Here is a 24298-nt window from a genome sequence, read left to right as displayed (position 1 = left end):
CCAGGTCCAGCACCCGCAATTAGCCCAAGGCCCGGAGAAGCAACGACGGTCCAAAAAAATCACGCAGAGAGACACAGCAGCGCAGGACTCTGGCACAGCAACCGAGAAAAGTCTCCGGAACCGGGGAACTTGCTCAGACAGCTCCAATCTGCCGCGGCTCCGGGCCGGACCCCGCCCCCCCACCGTCACGCCTCCCTAGATATGATTTATGATTGGCTGAAAGCGGGGCGGGAAACGCCCGACCAGTTGGAGGCGGGCTCTGTACAGGCTCTTTCCACAGCCAGTCACAACCACCAGCCAGTCTTTAGCGACAATCTTGCTGGGCCCTCCGGCTCCCGCAGACTCTCCGGGTCCGGGCTGTCAGCGGACCAACGACGTCATTCCGAGTCGCCCGCTCACCTTCGCGGCTGGGAGCGGGGCGCAGGCGCAGTGACTGTATTTTCCCCGGGAGGCTCCTCTGACCACGTGGGTCGTGCCGTCCGGCGCGCGCCCGCGGAGGAACTGGAATCTGTTCATCGTGGGTGGCAGACTAGTAAAGGCCATGGCACCGGCGGGAATCCTGAACGGGAAGGTGGTCTCCGCGTAAGCACCTGCCATTGCTGATAGGGGTGGCGGGCTCAGGGCAGGACGTGCGGGATCTCCATACATGCGGGTTCTGCAGGAGAGGTGCTTGTGGCATAATCAAATGGGCTGGGTGGGAAGGGAGGACATCGACACGGCCCCTAGAAGCTGGAAACACAACCCCAGCCCAATGTGTGATTGCAATCGGCTGTCCGATGGCTGCAGGCTTGTATTTTGGCGGCAAGTCCTGGCCTGACCTTGCTCTCAAATGTGTGGCCGCTGGCGGCATCTTCCCAGACCAGGGCTGCTTGGAGAGGCAGAACTCAGAAACCCCGCATAGCCGCTTGCTTATAGTTATTCGATTGTGGCATGACTTGACACGGTTGTTTGGTGACAGAGGGTCTCTTTCTGAGTATTTTTGTTTGTTTTGTTTTCTGACACGGTCTCTCCACAAGAGTCCTGGCTATCCGGGAGCTCACCCTGTAGACCAGGCTGGCCTTGAACTCACAGCGACCTTCCTGCCTCTGCCTCCCCGGTGCAGGGACTAAAGGCGTGCTGCCACACCCGACCTAGAGGGTCTCTTCTAATCCAACACATTCCTCAGTACACCGATGACTGCATTTTACTTTCTCTTCCTCTGGTTAGTGCCCCTCTTTCAAGGTGTCGCACGTGGAAGGCAAGCGCTGCACACTGAGCGACAACCCCAGTCCCTTCATGCTTCACTCTTTAACAGCCCCCATCTGCCCTGGCACTAAACTTACTTTTTTTTCCGTTTGGCTCCAATGTGCTGACTTTCCTCCACAGTCCATTTGACTTCACCTGTTCTGGCGCTGCAGATTTGAATGCTTATCTAGTGGCAATGTTTGCCAAATGTACTCCCACAAAGTAACACCCTTTTCTTTTGGCCGGGAGAGGGTTGGAAATTGAGTCCTTTACTATGCTTAACCACTGGGCATTCCTTGCTTTTTGTTTGGGGGAGTGAATGTTGGGGAATTAAGAGAGTGGAGGGGAGAGAGAAAGGGATATTTTGTGACCTTATTGAAGGTTGCCTTTAGGACATTAGGTATCACTGGTTATTTAGTAACTGCTGAGGCTAACCGTAATTATTCAACAAGCCCGTGACTTTATCAGTGCAGGCTTCTAGAGAATGGTGGTGAAACCTACCCCAGGCATCATGATCCTTTCCTGGAGGTTGGGAATGTGAACAAAGAGGAGAAATATAAATAAATATCTGGTGAATTTTTTTTTTTTTTTTTTTTTTTTTTTTTTTTTTTTTTTTTTTTTTTTTGGTTTTTCGAGACAGGGTTTCTCTGTAGCTTTGGAGCCTGTCCTGGAACTAGCTCTGTAGACCAGGCTGGCTTCGAACTCACAGAGATCCGCCTGCCTCTGCCTCCCGAGTGCTGGGATTAAAGGCGTGCGCCACCACCGCCCGGCTTATCTTGCTCAAAGGCAAGGAAGAACTCCACATTTTTGGACTAGAAATCCTAATGCATGCATCTGAGTACTTTTTCTTCTTTTTTGTTTTTATTTTTTTTAAAGACAGGGTCTCATGTAGCCCAGGCTTGCCTCAAACTCAAATGTAGCTGAGCCTGGCCTTGAACTACTAATTTAGGGCTTACATCTTCCAAGTGCTAAGATTAGAGGTCTGTACTGTCAGGCTTTTTTCTTTCTTAAAATAAACCTTTGTGTGGGGACTGCAGAGGTGGCTCGGGGCTTAGGGGCACTTCTTGTTTTAGAGGACTCAATTAGTTATTAGCCCCCTGGACAGACCGCCCACAACTGCCTCTAACTCCAACTCCAAGGGAACAGTTGCCGCCTTCTGGGTACTGATGCTCAGGCATGCCATACACGTATACACACACATGCACATAAATAATAATTTTTTTAAAACTTAATATGTGTATTTAAGGTTGGCTCAATATGGGATGCATATGGGCAGTAAACGTTTATTTGTTATAGTGAAGTAAGCACATGGGTGGTCATCTCATACAGTTACCTCTTACAAGATTCGCTAAAGTGAACTTACTCAACACAATCCAGGATACAGTATTCTTTGAGTACCACAGTCCTCAGGCTTTTCCCCAACACTCCAGACCTCTTACCTTTACACTGTTTCCTACTTCGTATTCTTTGGACTACATCTGCTTTTACCCCAGCCCTGTTTTATTCTCCAGCGTGGATTTAGACCCACTGTAAGTGAGATTATACTGCAGATTTCTTGCAATGTCAGTGATGTTTCCCGAAGCATAGTGTCCTCTGGTTCCACCCATGTTGTGATCTCCTCTTTTAAGGATGGATGATATTCCACAGTTGATCTGCAGTCTCTTTATCCATTTGTCTATTAAGGCTGTGGAGTACTTGCCCGGCACGTGCAATGCTCTGGGTTCAGAAGAGCACCTAATGTCCTAAGGCAGCCTTCAGGAAGGTCAGAAGCAACTTAGGTTGTTTCCATGTTTTGGCCATTGCGAATAATGCTACATTTATCATGATTATGCAGACTTCTTTATAAGGTTGTAATTTAATTTTCTTTGCTCACACATTTAGGAAAGGGTTTGTTAGCTCTGATACTCTATTTTGTTTTTAGTTTTTAAAATTTTTTTTGGGGGGGAGATGGCTCAATGGTTAAGAGCACTGGCTGCTCTTTCAGAGGACTCAAGTTCAATTCCCAGCACCCACATGGCAGCTCACCTTGTAACTCCAGTTCCAGGTAATCCAACACCCTCACACAGACATATATGCAGGCAAAACACCAATGTATATAAAATACAATAAAAAATTTAAAATATTTGATTTTTTTAAAAAAATTAATGGATACATATGCTGTACATTTTTATAGAGTACTATGTAATTTTTTAAGTGTTTTTTTAGTTTTTCAAGACAGGGTTTCCCAGTAACTATGGAGCCAGTCCTGGAACTCCCTCTGTAGACCAGGAACTCGAACTCAAGAGATCCACCTGTCTCTGCCTCCCAAGTGCTGGGATTAAAGGCTTGTGCCACCACCGCCCAGCCAGGACCATGTAATTTTTAGAATTTATTTTATGTGTGTTGGTATTTTGCCTGGCTGTATGTCTGTGTGAGGTTGTCAAATTCCTGGAATTGGAGTTACAGACAGATGCGAGCTATCATAGGGGTGCTGGAAACTGAACCTGGGTCCTCTGGAAGAACAAACAGTGCTCCTAACCACTGAACCATCCCTCCAGCCCCATCCCGCAAATATTTTTTTTTTTAAAGATTTATTTATTTATTATGTATACAACATTCTGCCTCGATGTATGCCCTCACGCCTGAGGAGGGCGCCAGATCTCAGCACAGATGGTTGTGAGCCACCATGTGGTCACTGGGAATTGAACTCAGGACCTCTGGAAGAGCAGCCAGCGCTCTTAACCTCTGAGCCATCTCTCCAGCCCCCGCAAATATTTTTTAAAACATAAGTTAGCCCATTTAGGTAGCGTGTACTGGCCTTACAGTTCCTTCATTCTTCTGATGCTGACTTGCCCGCGACAGCAGGAGTGGTGGTGTGGCTCCAGGCCCACCAGCCACTGGTGCTGGAGAGGCCTTGGTGCCAGATACCCGCAGCCCATTGCTTCATTTTGGTGGGTTTTGCCACAGTAGCATAGATCTGATTTTTAAAAGGAAACTCCATGCTATTTTCTTTAATGATCATATAAACTCGTGTTTCCACCAATGGTACCAGAATTCCCTTTTCTCCGTTCTTCGCTGTGTGTCCATAGGAGATTCTCCCCTTCCGCTGATGGATGGATGAAGGAATCCATAAGAGATTCTCTCCTTCCACTGATGGATGGATGAAGGGAATCAGACTGGTTGTCAGGCTCATGCTGTGAGATCTTTTAATTGCTGAACCATCCCTTTGACCTTGCCCTTTTAGTATACATCCTAATGGATGTGAAAAACTATCCCAGTGGTTTTAATTTGTTTTTCCCTCAGAAGTGGCGCGTGTGAGTGAGTGTGTGTGTGTGTGTATGCTCTTTAGCTAGTTTAACTAGCTTTTCAGCATGTAGCTTGCTGAAGTTCATTGTTTCTACTTCTGAGTGTGTATATTCATATATGTGCACACCTTTTACTGTGCCCTTTTCTCGAAGTGTTCCTATTAGAAAGCTTGTCAAGAGCTGGGCAGTGGTGGAGACAGGCAGGTGGGTCTCTGAGTTCGAGACCAGCCTGTTCTATAGAGCGAGTTTCAGGACAGTCTGAGCTGAGAAACCATGTCTGGGGGGTGGGGGAAGAAAACAAAACAAAATGAAGATTGTAAGAGATAATTTAGGTTTTCATCTTGACAAGTAAATGGGACTGGGTGGTATGGGTATGTTTTGATTGTGGAGAGGAAATTAAATAGTTATAAGCTCCGTTTAAAAAATGGTTGGAGAGATGGCTCAGTGTTTAAGAGCAATGACTGCTCTTCCAGAAGATGTGGGTTCAATTCCACGCGCCCTCGTGGAAATTCAAAACCATCTGTAACTCCGGTTCCAGGGGATCTGATGGCCCTCCATGCATCAAGAACATACCTGGTGCATATATACACCTGCCTGAACACCCACATGAAAAAAATAACGAAATAACTTAGGTAATGTGTGACATACGCGGTTTTGTTTATGTCTGTGACTAAAACACCTAGAAACTTTTTAGCTTCTTACTAGTTGTGTGGTCTTAAGCAAATTTCTTAACGTCTGTGTTGTAATTTCCTCAGACATAAATTAAAAGTAATATCTATAATTTTTTAGAAGGGTTTTTTTTTACATATGTATTTATTTATTATATAGACAATATTCTGTCTGCATGTATGCCTGTGGGCCAGAAGAGAGCACCAGACCTCATTATAGATGGTTGTGAACCACCATGTGGTTGCCGGGAATTGAACTCAGGACCTTTGGAAGAGCAGGCAATGCTCTTAACCACTGAGCCATCTCTCCAGCCCCTAAAAGTAATATCTATTATTGGGTTTCTAGCAAAATGAGATGAGGGCTTTAGTTTTGTGAGGCAGGGTCTTTCCACATCATCAGGCTGGCCTTGGACTCACAGAAATCCCTCCTTCCTCTGCCTCCTGAGTGCTGGAATGCACCACCATCACCAGCTACCTAAATGAGTTCTTAACAGAGAAACACTAAATCTTTACACATAGTCAGTGTTCAGTATACCTTAGCTCTATTCACAGTCTACATGGATTTTCCTTTTGCTGGGTCAAAGACACCTCCTACCCTTACCTCACCCCTGGCCTTTGAGACTAAATCTAGAGCCTAATACTTACTCCTGAACTATGATTTCCTTAATTCTCTTCTCTACTTTTTATTTTGTGATGGTTCCCATTAAATTGCCCAGGCTAGCTTTGAACTCATTCAATAGTTCTGGCAAGCCTCAAACTCGGTATCCTCCTGCCTCAGCCTCTGAGCTAGGATTCCAGCCCTCTGCCACTAGACTGAGCCTTTATGTTTTTGTTTCTTGGGGGAAGGTTTTTATAGCCCACACTATTCTGGAACCTGTGGGGGGAGGGGTAAGGCCTGGGGATAGAGACAGTGATGTGTCCCCTTGGGTGTTTACTCAGCGCTGTGTGTGTGCTTTCGCTATGCCAGAACTCCAATAGTGAATAAAATAAAATAAATAGCCCAAATCTCTCCCCTCATATATGGACATGATAAATTAGATGTCAGGTGACAGGGAGAACCAGAACAGGAGGAGCGCTCTGCTCTCACAGGTGGTTTCTGTGGTATGGGTTTAGTGTTCATGAAAACGAAGGTCAGATTTCTTGTCAAAGTGACTTGGACTTGGACTGTGAGCCTATCAACGTCATGGAGAAGAAGGCTCCAAGCCAAAAATACCCCGTGCCTTGGACCTTTGACCTCCCTAGTTAGTAAATAACTGCCTTGGGTCAGCAGGGGTGGCCGGTGGAAAACTGAGTGGCCCTCTATAGGTGAGGAGAGCTCACAGTGGAGGTGAAACTTTCCCCCTGCATAAGTGTGAACACTCTAAGAGGGCGTGTGGCACAGGGAAGGGTCTGCCGGTGTCGGGACCACCTTGCTCTGGTTCTTAGCTGAGAGCATCATTCTCCCTGGGGTCTGTTCTGTTTTCTTGATCTGTTTGGCTTTTCCTCTTGTTTGCTTGTAATTAATCCTGCATTCTCGGTTAGGGGCGCTTCCTTTAATTAATTCCTCTTTCTGAAAAGACTTCTTAGACTGAGTGTAGTGGCACACATCTTTAATCACAGCATTTGGGAGACAGAGGCACGTGGATGGATCTCTCTGTGAAATCCAGGCCAGCCTGGTCTACAGAGCCAGTTCCCGGACAACCAGGGCTACAAAGAGAAACCCTGCTTCGAAAAACAAAAATAAAAGGGGGAGGGGTGTGTTTTTAAGATTCACTTTGTTTTTAATTGTGTGTGTTTGTCTGTCTGTATATGTGCGTGCACGTGTGTGCCAGTGCTGGTGGAAGCCAGGAAAGGGTGACAGACCCTCCTCTGCAGCCATCAGATGTGGGGGCTAGAGACCAAGCAGGTGCTGAGCTCTCTGCCCTTTTACCTGAGGTTTTCCTTTCATCTTTTCTAGAGCAGAAACTTGGGGCTTTTTTTGGTGTTGTTATGCCCAAGTTTCTGGTCCCCAAATGAATTCACGGAGCTGTATTTCTGATGCAAATTACATGAGGATTTTTAATAATATTCAAACTTAGGATGGTGGACTTAATATTCAACTTAAGTTTGGACCAACACCTTTCCAGGACCCCAGCATGGTGGGTGCAGAAAGTGTGGCAGGGAGCCCTGGGAGGGTAGACCTTTTAAAGGGGAAACGCCGTAATCAGGGGAGCTCATGCCTTATCGTCTTGGAATTGGGTAAGAAAGGCATAGGATAAGGTAGTTTCTGAAACCATTGGTCAGTTTTCGGGCATGAAAACCTAACACTGACAAGGTATCTTCAAGGACAGGATGCCTCCCAAGAACATCCGGACCTCGTTACATTTTATGGCCCTGCTCCCTATCTTAATTGGTCATTTTTAGGGCATCTGTTCAGATTACTGCTATGGCGGCACATTTCTGGAGCTGAGATCACCTGCCCCCCCAGATCATTATATGGCTTAAGATGAAGCCCCTTCTTTAAAATGGAGCTCGCATAGTCAGATCCTCACAGTGTGCTGGTGTCATACCCTCTCTTCCTTTTCAGGCAGATATGTTCCCCGCTGGCGAGGATGTCCCAGTTTACAGGGGACTTGTGGCAGCTATTCCTTGTCACCACAACAAGCTCTGACAGCCAGATCTACGGTTTGGTAGTGGTAGATAGAGAGAGACTAAAGCTGGTCTGAGGCCCGTGCTGGAAGACCCATTGGCGTGACTTCCTTATTGGCCCATAGTCAGTCACAGCTGCTTAAGCTCTTTGTCGCAGAGCAGTCCCATCTTGTCTCCTAACTGTCTTGCAACAAAACAGTAGCTTATAAGCCAAGTGTTTTGTTTGGCTTGCAGAATTATTTTTAAAAATTGCAACACACTCGTGTCTGAGATTATATTGAAAATCTGGGTGTCTGACTCTTTGAAAGACAATGGAGAGTTTAGCGTGTTGTGTTCTGCATTCTTGCAGTACTGGGCATTGAAACTGGCACGGGGCGGGGGGGCGGGTTCTGTGTGCCAGCCAACAGCTTGGCCCCTGAGCTACATTCCCAGCCCTGTGGTCTGCGTGTCTAACGTCAGGGGCTTGTTGGAGCTGAGGAGGTGCTGATCTGCTCCTTCCTGGAGTAGGGTAGCAGTTGGAGTCAGGACTTCGTTGTTCAAGAACCTTACCCTTCCTGCATACACCAGGATTCTTTTTAAAAAAAAATATATATTTATTTATTATGTATACAGTGTTCTGTCTGTGTGTATGTCTGCAGGCCAGAAGAGGGCACCAGACCTCATTACAGATGGTTGTGAGCCACCATATGGTTGCCGGGAATTGAACTCAGGACCTTTGGAAGAGCAGGCAATGCTCTTAACCACTGAGCCATCTCTCTAGCCCTACACCAGGATTCTGATGGTGTTCATCTGTTACCCTTCTCGAATGAATTTATAACCCATCTGTATATTTATTTGCTTGTTCGTTTATTTATTTTGAGGTTAAGTCTCACTCTGCTTCCGCCATGTGGGTTCTAGTGATTGAACTCACGTTGTCAGCCTTTGCAGCAAGCTCTCCTGGGCTATCTCATTAACCTGGGATTAGGGCTCATTCGGTAGCCCAGGCTAACCTAGAATTTATAGCAGTCCTCCTGCCTCAGCTGAGTGTTAGGATTATAGGCATGAGCCACCACTGCTGGTTTTTAATTTGCCATTTAAACCTTTTATTTTACTAAAATATTATTTTATGTTTTTATTGGGGCAGTGGGTTAAGAACCCTGGCTGTTCTTTCAGAGGACTCAGGTTAGGTTCCTAGCTCATGGTAGTTTACAACCACCTGTAGCTCCAGTTCCAGGGATATGACCCCATGACCTCTGCAGGTACCAGACACACACATGATGCACATACCTGTGCATATAAATAAATACATAAATCTTTTAAAAGCTAAATTTTTATTACATTTACTTTAATTTTGTGTGTAGTGTGTCTTTAATGGTTGCTGCCTTTTAAGCTACAGCCATCCTAGTCAGCAGCTGCAACTCTGTAGCCAGGGGCAGTGGTTTGGCAGCTGCAGCCTGAGGAAATTCTGTTCCCTCAGGCACCAACTCTTTCAAAGCTACCAAGGGAATTTATCTAAATCTCTGTTCTGCTGAGGAACTCAAGATTCAGAGGTTGAGATAGAATCCTGCTTCCCTCTTCCCATCTCCCAAGAAGCCCTCCCACTTTTCTTGCCCCTCCTTATAAACCCTTCTCTCCCTACCACTTCCTGTCAGTTAGCTGCTGATCGCAGGTGGAATTTTATTTAATCTTTGCATCATTAAACTTGTTCCAGAGCATAAACAAAAGTAACACACCTTAAGATAATATTCTACAGCAGTGGTGGTCTGCTATTACACTTATTTATTATTTGGTTGGGGATGGAGGGGAGGGGCTTGGTGTTGTCTTGCTGCAGCTTGTGTTTGGAGGTCAGGACAATTTGGGAATCATTTCTCTTCTACTGTGTGGCTCCCAGGGACTAAACTCAGGTCATCAGGCTAGTCAACAGTTATTTAACTTACTGATGCATCTCTTCATCTGTATAGCCTACTGTGTTTTGTTTTGTTTTTTGACAAGTATTCTGTTATTATAGCTCTAGCTATCCTGGAACTTTATGTAGACCAGGCTGACCTTGAACTCAAAGAGATGCCCTTGCCTCTGCCTCCTGAGTCTGGGATTGAAGGCATGGACCACCACATCCACATGGTCTACTTTTTAAATAATACATTTTTGAAGCCTCTCACAACCAAATCTATTTGCTGCACCTCTGGTTTCTACCCACTAGATGCCAGTATCATCTTAAAATGGCTCCATCTCCGTGTTTTTACTTCTTACGTCATCTCCACTTGGCTGTGATATTTTCCTGCTGTCCGGTGGTCAGAACCAGAGAGACGTGAGTGGTGCACCATGGCTTTCGGGTTTCTGCACACGCTTCAGTACTGATTGCTCCTATCTACAGACTGATGATTGCAGTGGTTGCTGAAGAATGCCATGCATGGGCATGGGTCATTCTGTTCGGGGACCAGAGTATTTCCAGTAGCTTCTTTTGGCTTGGCTTGGCTTGGCTTTGCTCTGGAGTCCTTATGTGGAAGATCTAGTTGGGGGGAGGTAGGGTAGGAAGGGCACACGCCTTTAATCCCAGCACTTGGGAGGCAGAGGCACTCACTTTGAGTTTGAGGCCAGCCTGTCTATAAGAGCAAGGACAGGCCGGGCGGTGGTGGTGCACGCCTTTAATCCCAGCACTCGGGAGGCAGAAGCAGGCGGATCTCTGTGAGTTCGAGGCCAGCCTGGTCTACAAGAGCTAGTTCCAGGATGGGCACCAAAGCTACAGAGAAATCCTGTCTCGAAAAATCAAAAAAAAAAAAAAAAAAAAGCTAGGACAGGCTTCAAAACTACAGTCTCGAAAAACCACACACACACAAAAGGATTGTAATGACTGGGAAGTTGTTCTGTGACAGCACTTCAAGTTTCTGGAAATATGGGCTATAAAAATTGAAGGATTTACTACTGTTTAATTTCTTATAGCTTTGAGAGAAGTTTCATGAGGGCAGGAGAGGTTCCACTTCCCCTGCTCCAGCTGAAGCGGATTCAGCTTTCCTCCTCCTCTGTATTGTAGGGTCCTTAGTAGTCAATCCAGGTAGCAAAAGCAGACTGCTTTTCCTTCTTCAAAGCAATAGAAATAGAGATGGCTTTAAAAAATAAGAAAGGAAGGAAGGAAAGAAAGAAAGAAAGAAACAAAGAAAGAAAAAGAGGCAGTGAGATGGCCCGGTGGGTAAAGGGTACCTGCTACCCAGCCTGATGACTTGCATTTAAGACCTACGCTGTGGGAGCAGAAAATTTCTCCCTCAGGTGTGCTCTGACCACATACTATGGCATACACCCACAGTAATTTTTATTTACTTATTTGTCTTTAACCCAAGGTCTCGCTGTGTAACCCTGGCTAACCTGGACCCTCATGTATTCCAGGCTGGCCTTAAACTCATAAAGATTTGCCTACTTCCAATCGCTGGGATTAAGGGCGTCTGCCACCATACCTGGCTCAGATAATTTTTTTTAAGGCCTAGATTCCATTGCTTCATTGTTTAGCTAGCTTAAGTGAGTTCCAAGCCAGTAAGAGACTTAAAACGACATCCAACCTCCAAACACATGCGTGTTCCTGCATATACATGTGAATACCCCTATACAGAAAAACACGAACCTTCACGGGAGACAGAGCTGCCTGTTAGGAATCGTTTAGGGAGTCATTGTAACTAGTTTCCAGCTAAAACCATTTTTTCACCTAAAGGAAACTTCAACCTAGGCTATTTTAAATGGTAGCATAGCACTCTGGAACATTCTGATCTATGGTCTTGTCCTACTGAGCGAAGCCAGTGTTTTCCATTTCACCACCTATGGCACTAAGTTCCCATAGCTTTGCCACCTGCTGAGTGTCTTTATTTTTATTTCTCCCTAGACTTGCAACTTTAGGTCTCCAGTGACCACTTCCTTTCAGAAGATTTGGTAAATAGATGGGCTGTGTCAGTATGAAGTCTGCTGTGGACTTTAGAATGCTCCCAGTTAATTGTTTTTCCACTGCCGTTTCACGGCCCGCAAAGCTCAGGGCCAGTGTATAGCTGTGACATTTTCTATGTGCTTCATGCAGATCAGAATTCGATCACTTTTTTTTTCTTTTTAATTAAACTGTCAGTAGCGATGTAATTCAATCTTGGCTGGATTCTGCAGCGGCGGTGGTTTCTTTCTAGTACCTCGGATTGTAACATTCTTGGTCCCTTTCCAATTCAGCAACCAGAACAAACCTAACAGTGGACAACTGACCGTGTAACCCGTGTTCCAAACCCTGGGATGATTCTGTCGCACCAGAATAAAATAGTCTCTATGCTGGCCCCAGATCCCAGTTTCCGCGTTTCCGTTGGTTGCCCACTTCAGGGTGTTGACAGTTGTCCATCTTTTTGCCAGATGATTAGAAAATCACTGGCCTATTGTGATCCTGTGTTTCTTTTGCGAGTGGCACAAAGAGCCTCTCCTGCCTTCCCACTTGACAAGGGGGTAATCTCAAGTGTCCATCTGTTTCTTCTATTGTTTCTTCTTTTCCTGCTGTCTTTGTGCCTTCTTTTGTTTTGGGAGTAATTGCACAGCATAGGTTTTGCTTCCTTTGGGATAAGGTAGAAAAAAATTTGTCTATCACATGCCCCTCTGCCCCGCTCCATTTTTTATTTTTGAGACACATTCACATGTAGCTCAGGCTAGACTCGAGCTCACCGTGTAGCTGAGGGTAACCTCCAACTTCTGACCCTCTTGCTTCTACCTCCCAGCTGCTGGGGTTAAAGGCGTACGCACCAAGCCCGGCTTGCACAACAGCGCTGAACGGAGGCAATTTGTGTTCCAGTTTGTGTCCTAAGTGCTCCGTACTGACAGAGGTTAGAGGGAAGGGAGCCGGAAGAAGAGGCCGGCCTGGGCACCTGACACAGAGCTCAGAGCTCCTCGGTTGCCAGGCACCATGCCACAGCTCACTGTCATTGACAGGGAGCAGCAAAGGCTGGGACCAGTGGAAGTGGGAACTCGGCAGCTGTTCTTGTTTCATAGGAGAGCTGTGTGTGTCCATGATCCAGGTCAAATCTGGTTTTAAAAACAAAACAAAACAGAGTGAGTTCTAGGACAGCCAGGGCTGTTACACAGAGAAACACTGTCTCAAAAAAACAAAACAAAACAAAATAAAACCTATGGTCCATCTATTCTTTTTTGAAGTATATTTGTGTGTTGAGTAATGCTTTGAAAAAAAAATAGGTCACTGACTAGAAATTTGGAAATTTTGAGTAAAATTCTGTGAATATTTTATTTATTTTTTTACTGAGACATTTTTTGCTGTGTACTGGCTTGCCTGATGCTTCTGTGTAACTTAAGTAATTTGTTTCTGTCTCATTGAATGTTGGAGTTACAGAAGTCTCCCCCTACATCCAGCTTTTTTATTTTTAAGACACGGTCTCCTGAGTTGCCCAGACTGATGCTAAACTCACTCTGTAGCCCAAACAGACCTTGAATTTTTGATCCTCCTGAGGAGCTAGGATTACTGACCTGAGCCAGCAGGCCTGGCCTTTAACACCGTGGTGGTCACTAGGCTGGTCCGGATAAATTCGTCCCTGTGCTGTCTACGCCTGCCGGTGTCAGCGATGGGGAAGCAAGGAGAAGCAGAGCTGGGAGGGTCCTAACTAGAGTCAGGCTTGAGCGCCAGCTTTTTATGTCAGATGTAGTTAAGGTGGGCACAAATAAGGCAAATACAAACCAGCTCTCCAAAAGACGTGGGTCCCGTGGGTAATTTGGATGTGTATTCATTGGTGTGATTAGTTGACTGGCTGCTCGAATGTATGGAAATACGTATCCTGGTACACTGATTATCTTGGTTTCTTAAGAGGTTATCCTTCCGTTATCTCTCCCCCTCTCTCTCTGTCTCTCTTATCCTCCCCTTCTCTGAGAAGTCTCATGAATTCTAGTCTGGCCACAAACTTGCTCTGTAACCGAGGGTGGCCTTGAATTTCAGATCCTCCTGCTCTGCTTCCTGGGTCCTGGGATCACAGGCATTTGCCACCACTCCTGTCTAGGTTTTTTTATTTTATCTTTTTGGAGACAGTCTCACCTCATATAGCCCTGACTTGAAACTTGCTATGTAGAGCAGGCTGGCTTCAAACTGCAACCCTTCTGCCTCAGCTTCCCGGGTGCTGGGGTTACAGGTGTCTGTCACTATGCTTGACCAAAATCCTTTCGTAAGGACAACTGTTTCTCGAATTAGGATATGATAAATCCATGATGAGTTTGGAGCGGCGTTCTTTGCTCTGCCCCTTGGCCTCATGTGACTGTGGTCACGCTAAAGTGTGTGGTGGCATTATAAACCGGACGCATAAAGGCTTCTCCACTATAAAGGCTTCTCAGGACAGCACGTGGGGAGTGGAAATGCCAAGAAGAGCAGAGCCTTCCAGAATTGTCCAGGTTTTTCTTTACTCACTGCGGGATTGCGGAGCCGTGAGCGTCCTTGGATTCATTCTGTTTTAGAGGCTGGACCCCAGGGCCTCGCAATACTAGGCGTGTGGTCTGACACCGCACTGTATCCGCCCCGACTAAGATGTTAACATTTGTTGCTGAATTGTGTGTGCACGCGAGTGTGTGGCAGGATCAAACCCAATCCCCCCGGAGCCGGGGTTACAGACGCTTGTGAGCTGCCTGATGTGGGTGATCGGAACCCAACTTGGGTCTCATCTTTAACTGCTGAGCTACCTCTTCAGTCCCCAACTGAGATACTGTAAACGACCTTCTCTATCCTTACCTCTTGGTTCAGTCACTGTCAGTAGAAGTTAGAGAACAATCCAAGTTAAACCGAGGCCTGGGGAATTGGTGGGAAGGCCATGAGATATGGCCTACCAGATAAAACCCGTTGCTGATGGTGACTTGAATTTCCAAGAGATGCATCCAGCAACCTCCCGTGCTTAAGCTTGCCAGTGAAGGAAACGGAAACTCACACCTTTTCTTTCCCCCTAGGCAAATAAGGGAGCGACTGAAGAGCCAGGTGACTCAGATGAAGGAGCAAGTCCCCGGCTTCACGCCTGGCCTGGCCATCCTGCAGGTAGTATGGCATCCTCTTCCCTTTAGCCCCACCCTACCCAGCCTCTCCCCAGCATGAGAAGCAGCCGCACTTCAGGCCTCTTTCTGCCCTGTTGTGAAACGTCACACACTGTGGTGTCTCGTCGCGGGCTCCCTCTACCACCCAGCTTCCGGGTGCCGGATTAACCTGCCCTGTGCCAGTGTGATGCCCTTTGGGCACTTTAGTATTTTTTGAAAATACTAAAATACAAAAGTCTTGAGACAGGGCCTCGTGTATCCCAGACTGGCATCGGAGTTGCTTTATAGGCTATGTAGACTCCTAATTTATCTGCTTCACCTCCCAGCTGCTGGGGCTGTAGGCTTCTGCCACCCTGCTTGGTTTTGTGTGGTGCTGGGGATGGAACTCGGGGCCTCCTGCATGGTAGAGCAGCCCTCTCCCCACTGCATCATTAGCCCCGCCCCTTGGGTCTTCTTAGGACCCTTTGTACTCTTAAAATTTAAAGATCTCATGGAACTTAGCTGCTAATAGTTACTGTATTGGAAAGAAAGTTTGGTGGGTCTTTTTCTTTTGTGTGTGTGTGTTAAGTACATTAACTCTTTTGTTAAAAGATTTTTTTTTTTAGGCTGGGTCTCACTGTGTAGTAATCATGGCTGGCCTGAAATTCCCTGGCTTCTAACTCAATGAGCTCTATCTGCCTGCCTCACCTCCTGCGTGCTGGGATTAGAGGTGTGCATCACCATGCCCTGCCCTAAAGGACCTTTTGTTTTTAGTTATCAGTATAAGTATGTATCCTTGTGTGGGTATGTGCACATGTGAATGTCATTACGTCTGGAGTCCAGAAGGAGGCATCAGGGTCCCTTGAGCTAGACTTAGTGATGGTTGTAAGCTCCCAGTGTGGGTGCTGAGAACCTTATTCTGCTCCTCTGTAAGAGCAGCATGTGCTCTTAACTGATGAATTAGCCCCTCCCCATTAAGTGTTAAATATAATTTATTTCAAAAGGCCAATAGGAAACTCTTGATATGTTAAGATAAACATGGAGAGCTGGCAGTGATGACGAACGCCTTTAATCCCAGCACTCGGGAGGCAGAGGCAGGCAGATCTCTGTGAGTTCGAGGCCAGCCTAATCTACAAAACAAGTTCCAGGACAGGCAGGACTGTTACACAGAAAAACCCTGTCTCGAAAAATCAAAAAACAAACAAAAAACAAGCTGGGCGGTGGTGACGTGTTCCTTTAATCCTAGCACTCAGGAGGCAGAGGCAGGTGGATCTTTGTGAGTTCGAGGCCAGCCTGGACTACAGGACAGCTAGGGCTGACAAGACAGAGAAACCCTGTCTTGAAAAACATTTAAAAAAAAAAAAAAGACATTAAACTAGCCAAGACACCACCAAGAGTGAAATTTTATTTTTGTTTTTTACTGGTTTTTGTTTGGGACAGGATTTAGCACTTTAACTTGCCTGGACTATGTGGCCATGTTGGCCTTGGACTTGTGGGCATCCTCTTGCCTCATCCTCCAGAGTGCTGGGATTGCAAATGTGTACAGCACCATGCCCAGCCCAGTTGTTCATTTTTAGAAAGTATTTGCAAAATACTCAAGCCTGAGTAATCGTTGTTTGTCAGTTCTTTCAAGAAAAGTTGGGAAAATGCATCTGGTTCATCTGGCAAGGCAGATTAGCACAAATGCTTCTCTTATTAATAGCCTCTGAGCTTCCTTCACAGACAGCAGAACTGTGGGGACTTCCTGATTCTTTACAGAGATCCTGAAAAGACTTCCAGGTTGAGTCTAATAACATCGATAACTGGTGTTGCTTGTCAAGAGCATTCCTCGGTGAAACTGCCATCTGTTTTTCCCGAGGGACCGTGGCGGAGTAGAAGATGTAGTGGGGTTGGTGTCCTTGGCTTGATTTGTGCTGCCCCCAGCAGACTTACCCTGTTACTTGTGTACTGTCAATATAAAAGTCAGCACGCGCTCGTGTGCGCGCACACACACACACACACACAGCAAATGACATCATACTATCTATGTAAAGGCTGTCAGAGCTTAAAAGGAAATTGCTCATGACAAGCCTTGACAAAGGGACAGCTGTCACACGCGACTACTTCGTAACTGTGGATGTCTGAAGGATTGGTTTGGATGGCAGAAACAGCCCTCATTTGAAACTTCCTTCGGAATCATCATCTCCCATGTCCCTCATTCTCTCTGTGCGTCTGCACACAGGCATGCCATTTAATTCTTTGCTTAGCCTCTGTCCCTTCTTTATTAAAATTTGAGTGGTAGTCAAATCCCGCCTCCCCTGACCCACACTGCTATTTATCTACACAGCCTGAGCAGAGCAGAAATGCACACAGAAGGCTGCGACTGCCTGGTGTGCTCCGTGCTGTGGTGGCTTTTTCTTTTTTTTTTTTCCTTTCTTCAAATAACTAAGCACCAAGATTTGTGTGGTGGGTGTATACCTGGTACATTTGGAGACTGGTTACTTCTTGGCTTATTAATTGTTTGCTGTGGGAAGAAATAAATGTCAAGAATTGTGGCTGTGGGCTGGAGGTGTAGCTCAGTGGTAGAGTACTTCCACACACTGGGCCCTGAGTTTATCCTCAGCACTGCAAAAGAGGGGGGCCAAACAGGAACGAAAGAAAAGAATTCATTTCTGTAAATCACTGGACTAAGCTACTTCACTGGGTCTAGCAGTTCAATGAGAGGTCAAAATGGAGTTGGTCATGCACATGTTCAATGCCACCGAACTGTTTTTCTGCACTGAGAGAAAACAGCTAATTTGCCCAAACTGGCCAGTGTCAGTTGTAATGGGACGTTGTCCAATCTGTTATCTTTTCTGTGGTTCTGACTTCCTGCCCCTCACCTTGCAGAGAAAGTGACTTTGAAACGGTACATAAACTTTCTCCTTTTTCCCTGCTTTCCTTAGCCTTCTCGGTCCAAAAACCCAACTTCTGCTTTATGGAGTAAAGTGTGCTTGATTGTAGAGGTGCAAGAAAACCAATTAAGCTCTTTAAATTGTTGTGATTTCTTCCTTTGTCCTTCCTTCCCCCTTTAGCATCTGTTTGGTTTTGAAAGGGTCTTTGTGTCTCAGACTGGATGGCTTGAACTTCAATCCTTCTGTTTCTATCTCCCAAATGCTGGGATCACAGCTGTGTGCCACAGTACCCAGATTCATTTATTCCAGCCAAACCATTACTCAGAAATAATATTTAAAATTGACCTCAAATGTATTGATTTTGCAAGTGTCTACTGTAGCCTAACAATTTCTGCTGCTTATGTCTTTTAGCGATGAAACGGTGCTATTGTTGGTATAGGAGCGGCGGGCTACGTTCCTAGCACCCGGCCACCTGCACAGCTAGCTTTATACCTGAAATAATTACACGGAAACTGTATTCTTTTTTTTGGTTTTTCGAGACAGGGTTTCTCTGTGGTTTTGGAGCCTGTCCTGGAACTAGCTCTTGTAGACCAGGCTGGTCTCGAACTCACAGAGATCCGCCTGCCTCTGCCTCCCAAGTGCTGGGATTAAAGGCGTGCGCCACCACCGCCCGGCTTTTTTTTTTTTTTTTTTTTTGGGAAACTGTATTCTTTTGAACACTGCCTGGCCCATTAGTTCCAGCCTCTTATTGGCTAGCTCTTACATATTGATCTAACCCATTTCTAATATTCTGTGTAGCACCACGAGCTGGCTTACCAGGAAAGATCTTAACCTGCGCCTGTCTGGAGTGGGAGAATCATGGCAACTGCCTGACTCGGCTTCTTTCTCCCAGCATTCTGTTCTGTTTACTCCACCCACCTAAGGATTGGCCTATCAAATGGGCCTAGGCAGTTTTTTTATTAATTAACCAATGAAAGCAACAGATTAGAAAGAAATCACTCCCACATCATTTCCCCTTTTTCTGTTTAAACAAAAAAGAAGGCTTTCATTTTAACATAATAAAATTACTAGTTGTAGTTTTCCTTAGTTATGATAAAAGTTAAAATAGATATAAATATTGTAACTGTAATTCTTACTTGATAACTGTTTTGTTATATGTGATTTTACTATGTTAAAGTTAAAGCTTTTCTTTTTGTTTAAACAGAAAAAGGGGAAATGATGGAGGAAGGTCATTGGTTAATTAATAAAAAAAACTGCCTAGACCCATTTGATAGGCCAACCCTTAGGTGGGTGGAGTAGACAGAACAGAATGCTGGGAGAAAGAAGCCAAGTCAGTGAGTCGCCATGATTCTCCCACTCCAGACAGACGCAGGTTAAGATCTTCCCTGGTAAGCCACCTCGTGGGCTACACACATTATTAGAAATGGGTTAGATCAATATGTAAGAGCTAGCCAATAAGAGGTTGGAACTAATGGGCCAGGCAGTGTTTAAAAGAATACAGTTTCCGTGTAATTATTTTGGGTAAAGCCATGCGGGCGGCCGGGTGCCGGGATGCAGCCCCGCTGCTCCATATTACTACAGTGCTATGACTGCTCTAGGCTTGATTTGGCTACCTAAAAGGTTCCCGGCCTTCTCATCTTCCTAGACACTCCTGCCAGAGGGCTAAGGTCATCTCTACTCAAGCCTGTGTGGTACACGCCTATCCCAGTGCTGCCAGAGGACTAGGAGTTCAAGGCCAGCCTGTTCCTCGTTCAAAACAAAACATCATTCCCAGGAATCTGCTTCTTGGATCTTTGTTGACAGAAGTTTTTGTCCCTCTCAGTCCTGCAGCTATTCAGTCCCAGAGAAACACACAGAGGCCTACGTTAATTATAAACTGGTTGGCCTAGTAACTCAGAGTTTCTTATTAACTAATTCTTTTTTTATTTAAAAGATTTTTTTTTTTTTTTTTTTTTTTTTTTTTGGTTTTACGAGACAGGGTTTCTCTGTGGTTTTGGAGCCTGTCCTGGAACTAGCTCTTGTAGACCAGGCTGGTCTCGAACTCACAGAGATCCGCCTGCCTCTGCCTCCCAAGTGCTGGGATTAAAGGCGTGCGCCACCACCGCCCAGCAAGAATTATTTGTTTTTATTGATTTTTATTGAGCTCTACATTTTTCTCTACTCCCCTCCCTGCCTCCCCCCTTTCCCCTTCAACCCTCCCCCAAGGTCCCCATGTTCCCAGTTTATTCAGGAGATCTTGTCTTTTTATACTTTCTACTTCCCATGTAGATTAGATCTATGTAAGCCTCTCTTAGGGTCTGCATTGTTGTCTAAGTTCACTGGGATTGTGGTTTGTGGACTGGCTTTTTTTGCTTTATGTTTAAAAATCACCTATAAGTGAGTACTTGTCATAATTGTCTTTCTGTGTCTGGGTTACCTCACTCAAAATAATGTTTTCTAGCTCCATCCATTTTCCTGCAGATTTCAAGATGTCGTTATTTTTTCTGTTATGTAGTACTCCATTGTGTAAATGTACAACATTTTCCTTATCCATTCTTTGGTCAAGGGGCATTTAGGTTGTTTCCAGGTTCTGACTATGACAAACAAGCTGCTATGAACACAGTAGAGCACATGTCCTTGTGGCACGATTGAGCATTTTTTGGATATATACCCAAAAGTGGTATTACTATGTCTTGAGGAAGGTTGTTTCCTAATTTTCTGGGAAATCGCCACACTGACATCCAAAGGGCTGTACCAGCTTGCATTCCCACCAGCAATGCAGGAGTGTTCCCTTTTCCCCACTACCTCTCCAGCATAAGTTGTCATCGGTGTTTTTGATCTTAGCAATTCTTTCAGGTGTAAGATGGAATCTCATAGTTGTTTTGATTTGCATTTTTCTGATGACTAAGGTTGTTGAACATTTCCTTAAGTGTCTTTCAGCCATTTTAGATTCCTCTGTTGAGAGTTCTCTGTTTAGGTATGTACTCCATTTTTTTATTGGATTGTATGATCTTTTGGTGTTCAGTTTCTTGAGCTCTTTGTATATTTTGGAGATCAGACCTCTGTCTGATGTGGGGTTAGTGAGGATCTTTTCCCATTCTGTAGGCTGTCGTTTTGTCTTGCTGACCATGTCCTTTGCTTTACAGAAGCTTTTCAGTCTCAGGTTATTAACTAACTCTTACATCTTAAATTAGCCCATAATTCTTGTCTATGTTAGCCATGTGGCTTGGTACCTTTATCAGTGAGGCATTCTCATCTTGCTTTCTCTGTGGCTGGGTGATGAATGCAGACTGACTCTATCATCTTCCCAGAATTCTCCTGTTCTGGTCACCCTGACTATACTTCCTGCCTGGCTACTGGCTAATCAGCGTTTTATTAAAATACAAGTAACAAATCTTTACAGGGTACAAGACCATAGTCCTACAGCAGATCTTGGATCTTGTTCCCTGCTTTAGATACCTATCCCTCCCATTCTGGGCCACCCTTGGGTTTTTTGTTTGTTTATTTGCTTGTTTGTTTGTTTTGTTTTGTTTTTAGTGTATGAATGAGCTTGTATGTATGTCTGTGCACCACATGCATACTTGGTACCCACATAGGCCGGAAGAGACCCCTGAATTCCCTGGAACTGGAGTTTATAGATGGTTGTGAGCTGCCATTTGGGTTTGGGAATCAAGCCAGGTTCCCTAAAAGCGCAGCAAGTGCTCTTAATCTCTGAGCCATCTCTCCAGCAGGAAGCACTTGGTAAAATACAAGCCTCATCCTAACCCACCCACTACACTCCCTTTACTGAAGGGATGGCAGCACTGCTTGCATAGATAAGTGTTTATTGTGGTCCAAAGGTTCTGTATTTATGACTGTACTAATTGTTTTACCCCTATAAGGTAAAAGCTGTCCTAACAGTAATTGCTGCCCCAAGCAATTACTTGCCCAAAGGATGAGTTTTGCACCCCAACCAAGCACTGGTTCCAAAATCTGCTTGTTTTTCTCCCTTGTTACCATGCAAATCAACTCTACTTTAGGAAAAACGAAAAGGATTTATTCTGACCATGATAAGCCAGAAAATATAGATTCAAATGATCATTCCAAGGATCAGAATGACTTTCCACCATGGAAAGGTCACATGAACTTTTATAGTCACAAAGAAAACCATCAGTCACAAGTTCACATCTGGGTGATCAGATAGGTGGGCTACACTAAGGTGATCAGATAGGTGGGCTACACTAAGGCAATCTACTATCTTTGTGGGTCTTAGTTTTAGGGTTAATAGAGGATAAACATGTCAAGCTTAGACCTTTCTAGAGTTTTATCTAGAAGTTATGAGGCCGTCAGATATGAGGTGGATAACAGAGCTATAAAGACAACCGTAGGCCATTTCGGCTCTTACATGATTCTGACATGTTCACACTCACACTATTCTGCCTAGCCCAGGCAGCAGTCTGCGGGACCTCAAGCTCGTTAGCATTCTCTTAAAGGACATCCGTGCAGCCAGGGTGCGTGCACAGCTGTCATTTCAGCCCAGACTTAAAACAAACGATAGGATGTTCATGATCTAGTCCAAGTATAACTTGTGGGATTTCCTTTCCCTTCCTTCTCCTTCCTTCCTTCCTTCCTTCCTTCCTTCCTTCCTTCCTTCCTTCCTTCCTTCCTTCCTTCCTGACTTGATACACTTTCTAGTATAAAAACTCTATGTTGTAGCTACAGCTGAAGCCTGGGGTCCTCTAAACAGAGACTCCGGTGTGAGTTTCCACAAGCTGGTCAGTGGATTCCTCCAGATAGGAAGACTTGGTGAATGGTCTCTTTCCTGAAGTTGGGAGTCAGGTAGCTGTAGGTCTTGGAGATGACTTTAGAGGTGACCTTGGTGAAGTTGTCCAGGTGACAGGGCAGCCCCTGGCTGCTGTGTAGTAGTCATAAATACTGCTATTGAAGCAACTTCTTGGGTACAGGAACGGAGATCATGCCATTACCTCTGGGGACAGGGATGAGGCACACAGGATGAGCACAACCACAGTGACCTGTCACCTTGCACAGGATTGAGTGGGGCTTGCCAATCTTGTTTCCATGGTAACCCTTCTGCAGAAAGACAATGGGAAGCTTGGCCAAGATGATGGCTCCTTGGATGGCAGTGGTTACCTCCTTAGAGCACTTAACACCAAGACCAACATGATCGTTGTAACCCAAGTCTGCAGTCTTTAGAATGTCATCCTCTAGGGATGCTCCCAAGAGAGCATCAATGGTCACAGCTTCCTTGATGGCAGGGAGGACAAGTAGATCTCGCCCAGGGCCTTGATCTTCATGTCCTTGACCAGGTGACCCAACTTGGTGAGGTGGTCCACTCCTTATCTTCCATTTTACCTCCATGAAGCTCTGGACCCTCACCATGGCCCCTAAGATGGCTGAGACCTCCCAAGCCTGGACCCCAGTCCTCCTTTTGTACCTGTGTTGTCTGCCATTTGGCATATTCCTTTGGAAGAAGCTTGGTTTTTTTGTTTGTTGTTGTTTGGTGTTTGGTTTTTTGAGACCAGGTTTCGTGTAGTAGAAGCTGACTTTGAACCTGCTGTGGAGCCACGCAGAACCTGGCCTTGGACTCCACAGCTCCCTCAAAGTGTCAGAATTACGACTGTGTGCTCAATGGTGCAGCGGTGTCTGCTTTTAATCCCACTGCTCGAGAGGCAGAGGCAGGAAGATGTCTGTGTTCACGGCCAGCCTGGTTTATATAACAAGTTCTTGGCCACCCAGGGCTATACAGTGAGACCCTGTCTTAAAGAGTAAAGATAAACCCTAGCATAGACGCCTTCTGACTCATTATAAAAACCTTTGGCCAGGTTGTGGGAGGCAGAGGCAGGAGGATCAGAATCAGCCTTGGCTATATGAGACCCAGCTTGATTTCAAACTCACCAATCTCCCTCCTGCCTCAGCCTCCTAAGTGCTAGGATTACAGGTGTGTGCCACCATATCTGGTTTTTTGGGTCTTTCTGATAGTATAATACACGACCCCTTTGTAGGAAGGGATTAGCACTTAGGATGAAATGCTTAAGTAGCATTCTTGATAAATCATATTGGGATTAAGATGTGTTCTGGGGAACCAGTCTACACCCACCCACTTGAGTGCCAGTCAAGAGTCTAATGTTCTTTAAACATTCTTGCATCTAGTCTATCATTGATTATATAACCAGCTCCCCTGTGAGAGGCTCAGAGCTTGGGGATGTGCCGTATGCTCAGGGCTTGTCTAGCATCCAGCATGCAGGAGGCAGGACCGGAAAAACAAAGCTAAACTTCCAGGATTCAAGTTCCCCCGTGGGTCTCTCCTAGTTTCTTTGAAGTTCAAATCAGTCAGCAAAGCTGAGAACCAAACAAACACGAAACAACCAGAACTGAGAATGGGGCCATATTCCTGAGATCCCAGAGCAGCCTCAGACTATCCCCACAGAAGGTTCTGGAAACGCTGTTATAAAGGCCAGCCTCCTGTGCTGAGGGCTTCACTTAACAACTGCTTTGCCCTCTGCAGTGTGGAGAGAAGCAAACCTTAATGCAAAGAGCTGTTGGCCCCCAGGACACGGGAACTCATCTGTGAAATAGATGTTTACAGATAACTGATTGCATTGAAGAACCGCAGGCTTGGTCAGGGTGAAAAACAGGGTGTAGTGGGGTCCGGGTTTCAAGGGTCCAATGGCTCTTACACTGA

At 45.6% G+C, this 24298-nt stretch overlaps 1 protein-coding gene across 1 annotated transcript in view; it reads left to right on the top strand.

The window, feature by feature from the left end:
• Positions 1 to 416: 416 nt before the first annotated feature.
• The window catches only part of Mthfd1 (methylenetetrahydrofolate dehydrogenase, cyclohydrolase and formyltetrahydrofolate synthetase 1), a 66582-nt gene continuing 42700 nt past the window's right edge, over positions 417 to 24298 (top strand). Inside the window, exons 1-2 of the mRNA XM_057783221.1 lie at positions 417 to 582; positions 14705 to 14789. Coding sequence (XP_057639204.1) covers positions 542 to 582; positions 14705 to 14789 — 126 coding nt within the window. The 5' untranslated portion in view covers positions 417 to 541. The remainder of the gene's footprint in view (positions 583 to 14704; positions 14790 to 24298) is intronic.

This window comes from Chionomys nivalis, chromosome 10 (assembly GCF_950005125.1).
Source record: "Chionomys nivalis chromosome 10, mChiNiv1.1, whole genome shotgun sequence".
Taxonomy (NCBI): domain Eukaryota; kingdom Metazoa; phylum Chordata; class Mammalia; order Rodentia; family Cricetidae; genus Chionomys; species Chionomys nivalis.
This window is presented reverse-complemented; position numbering and strand designations above follow the sequence as displayed.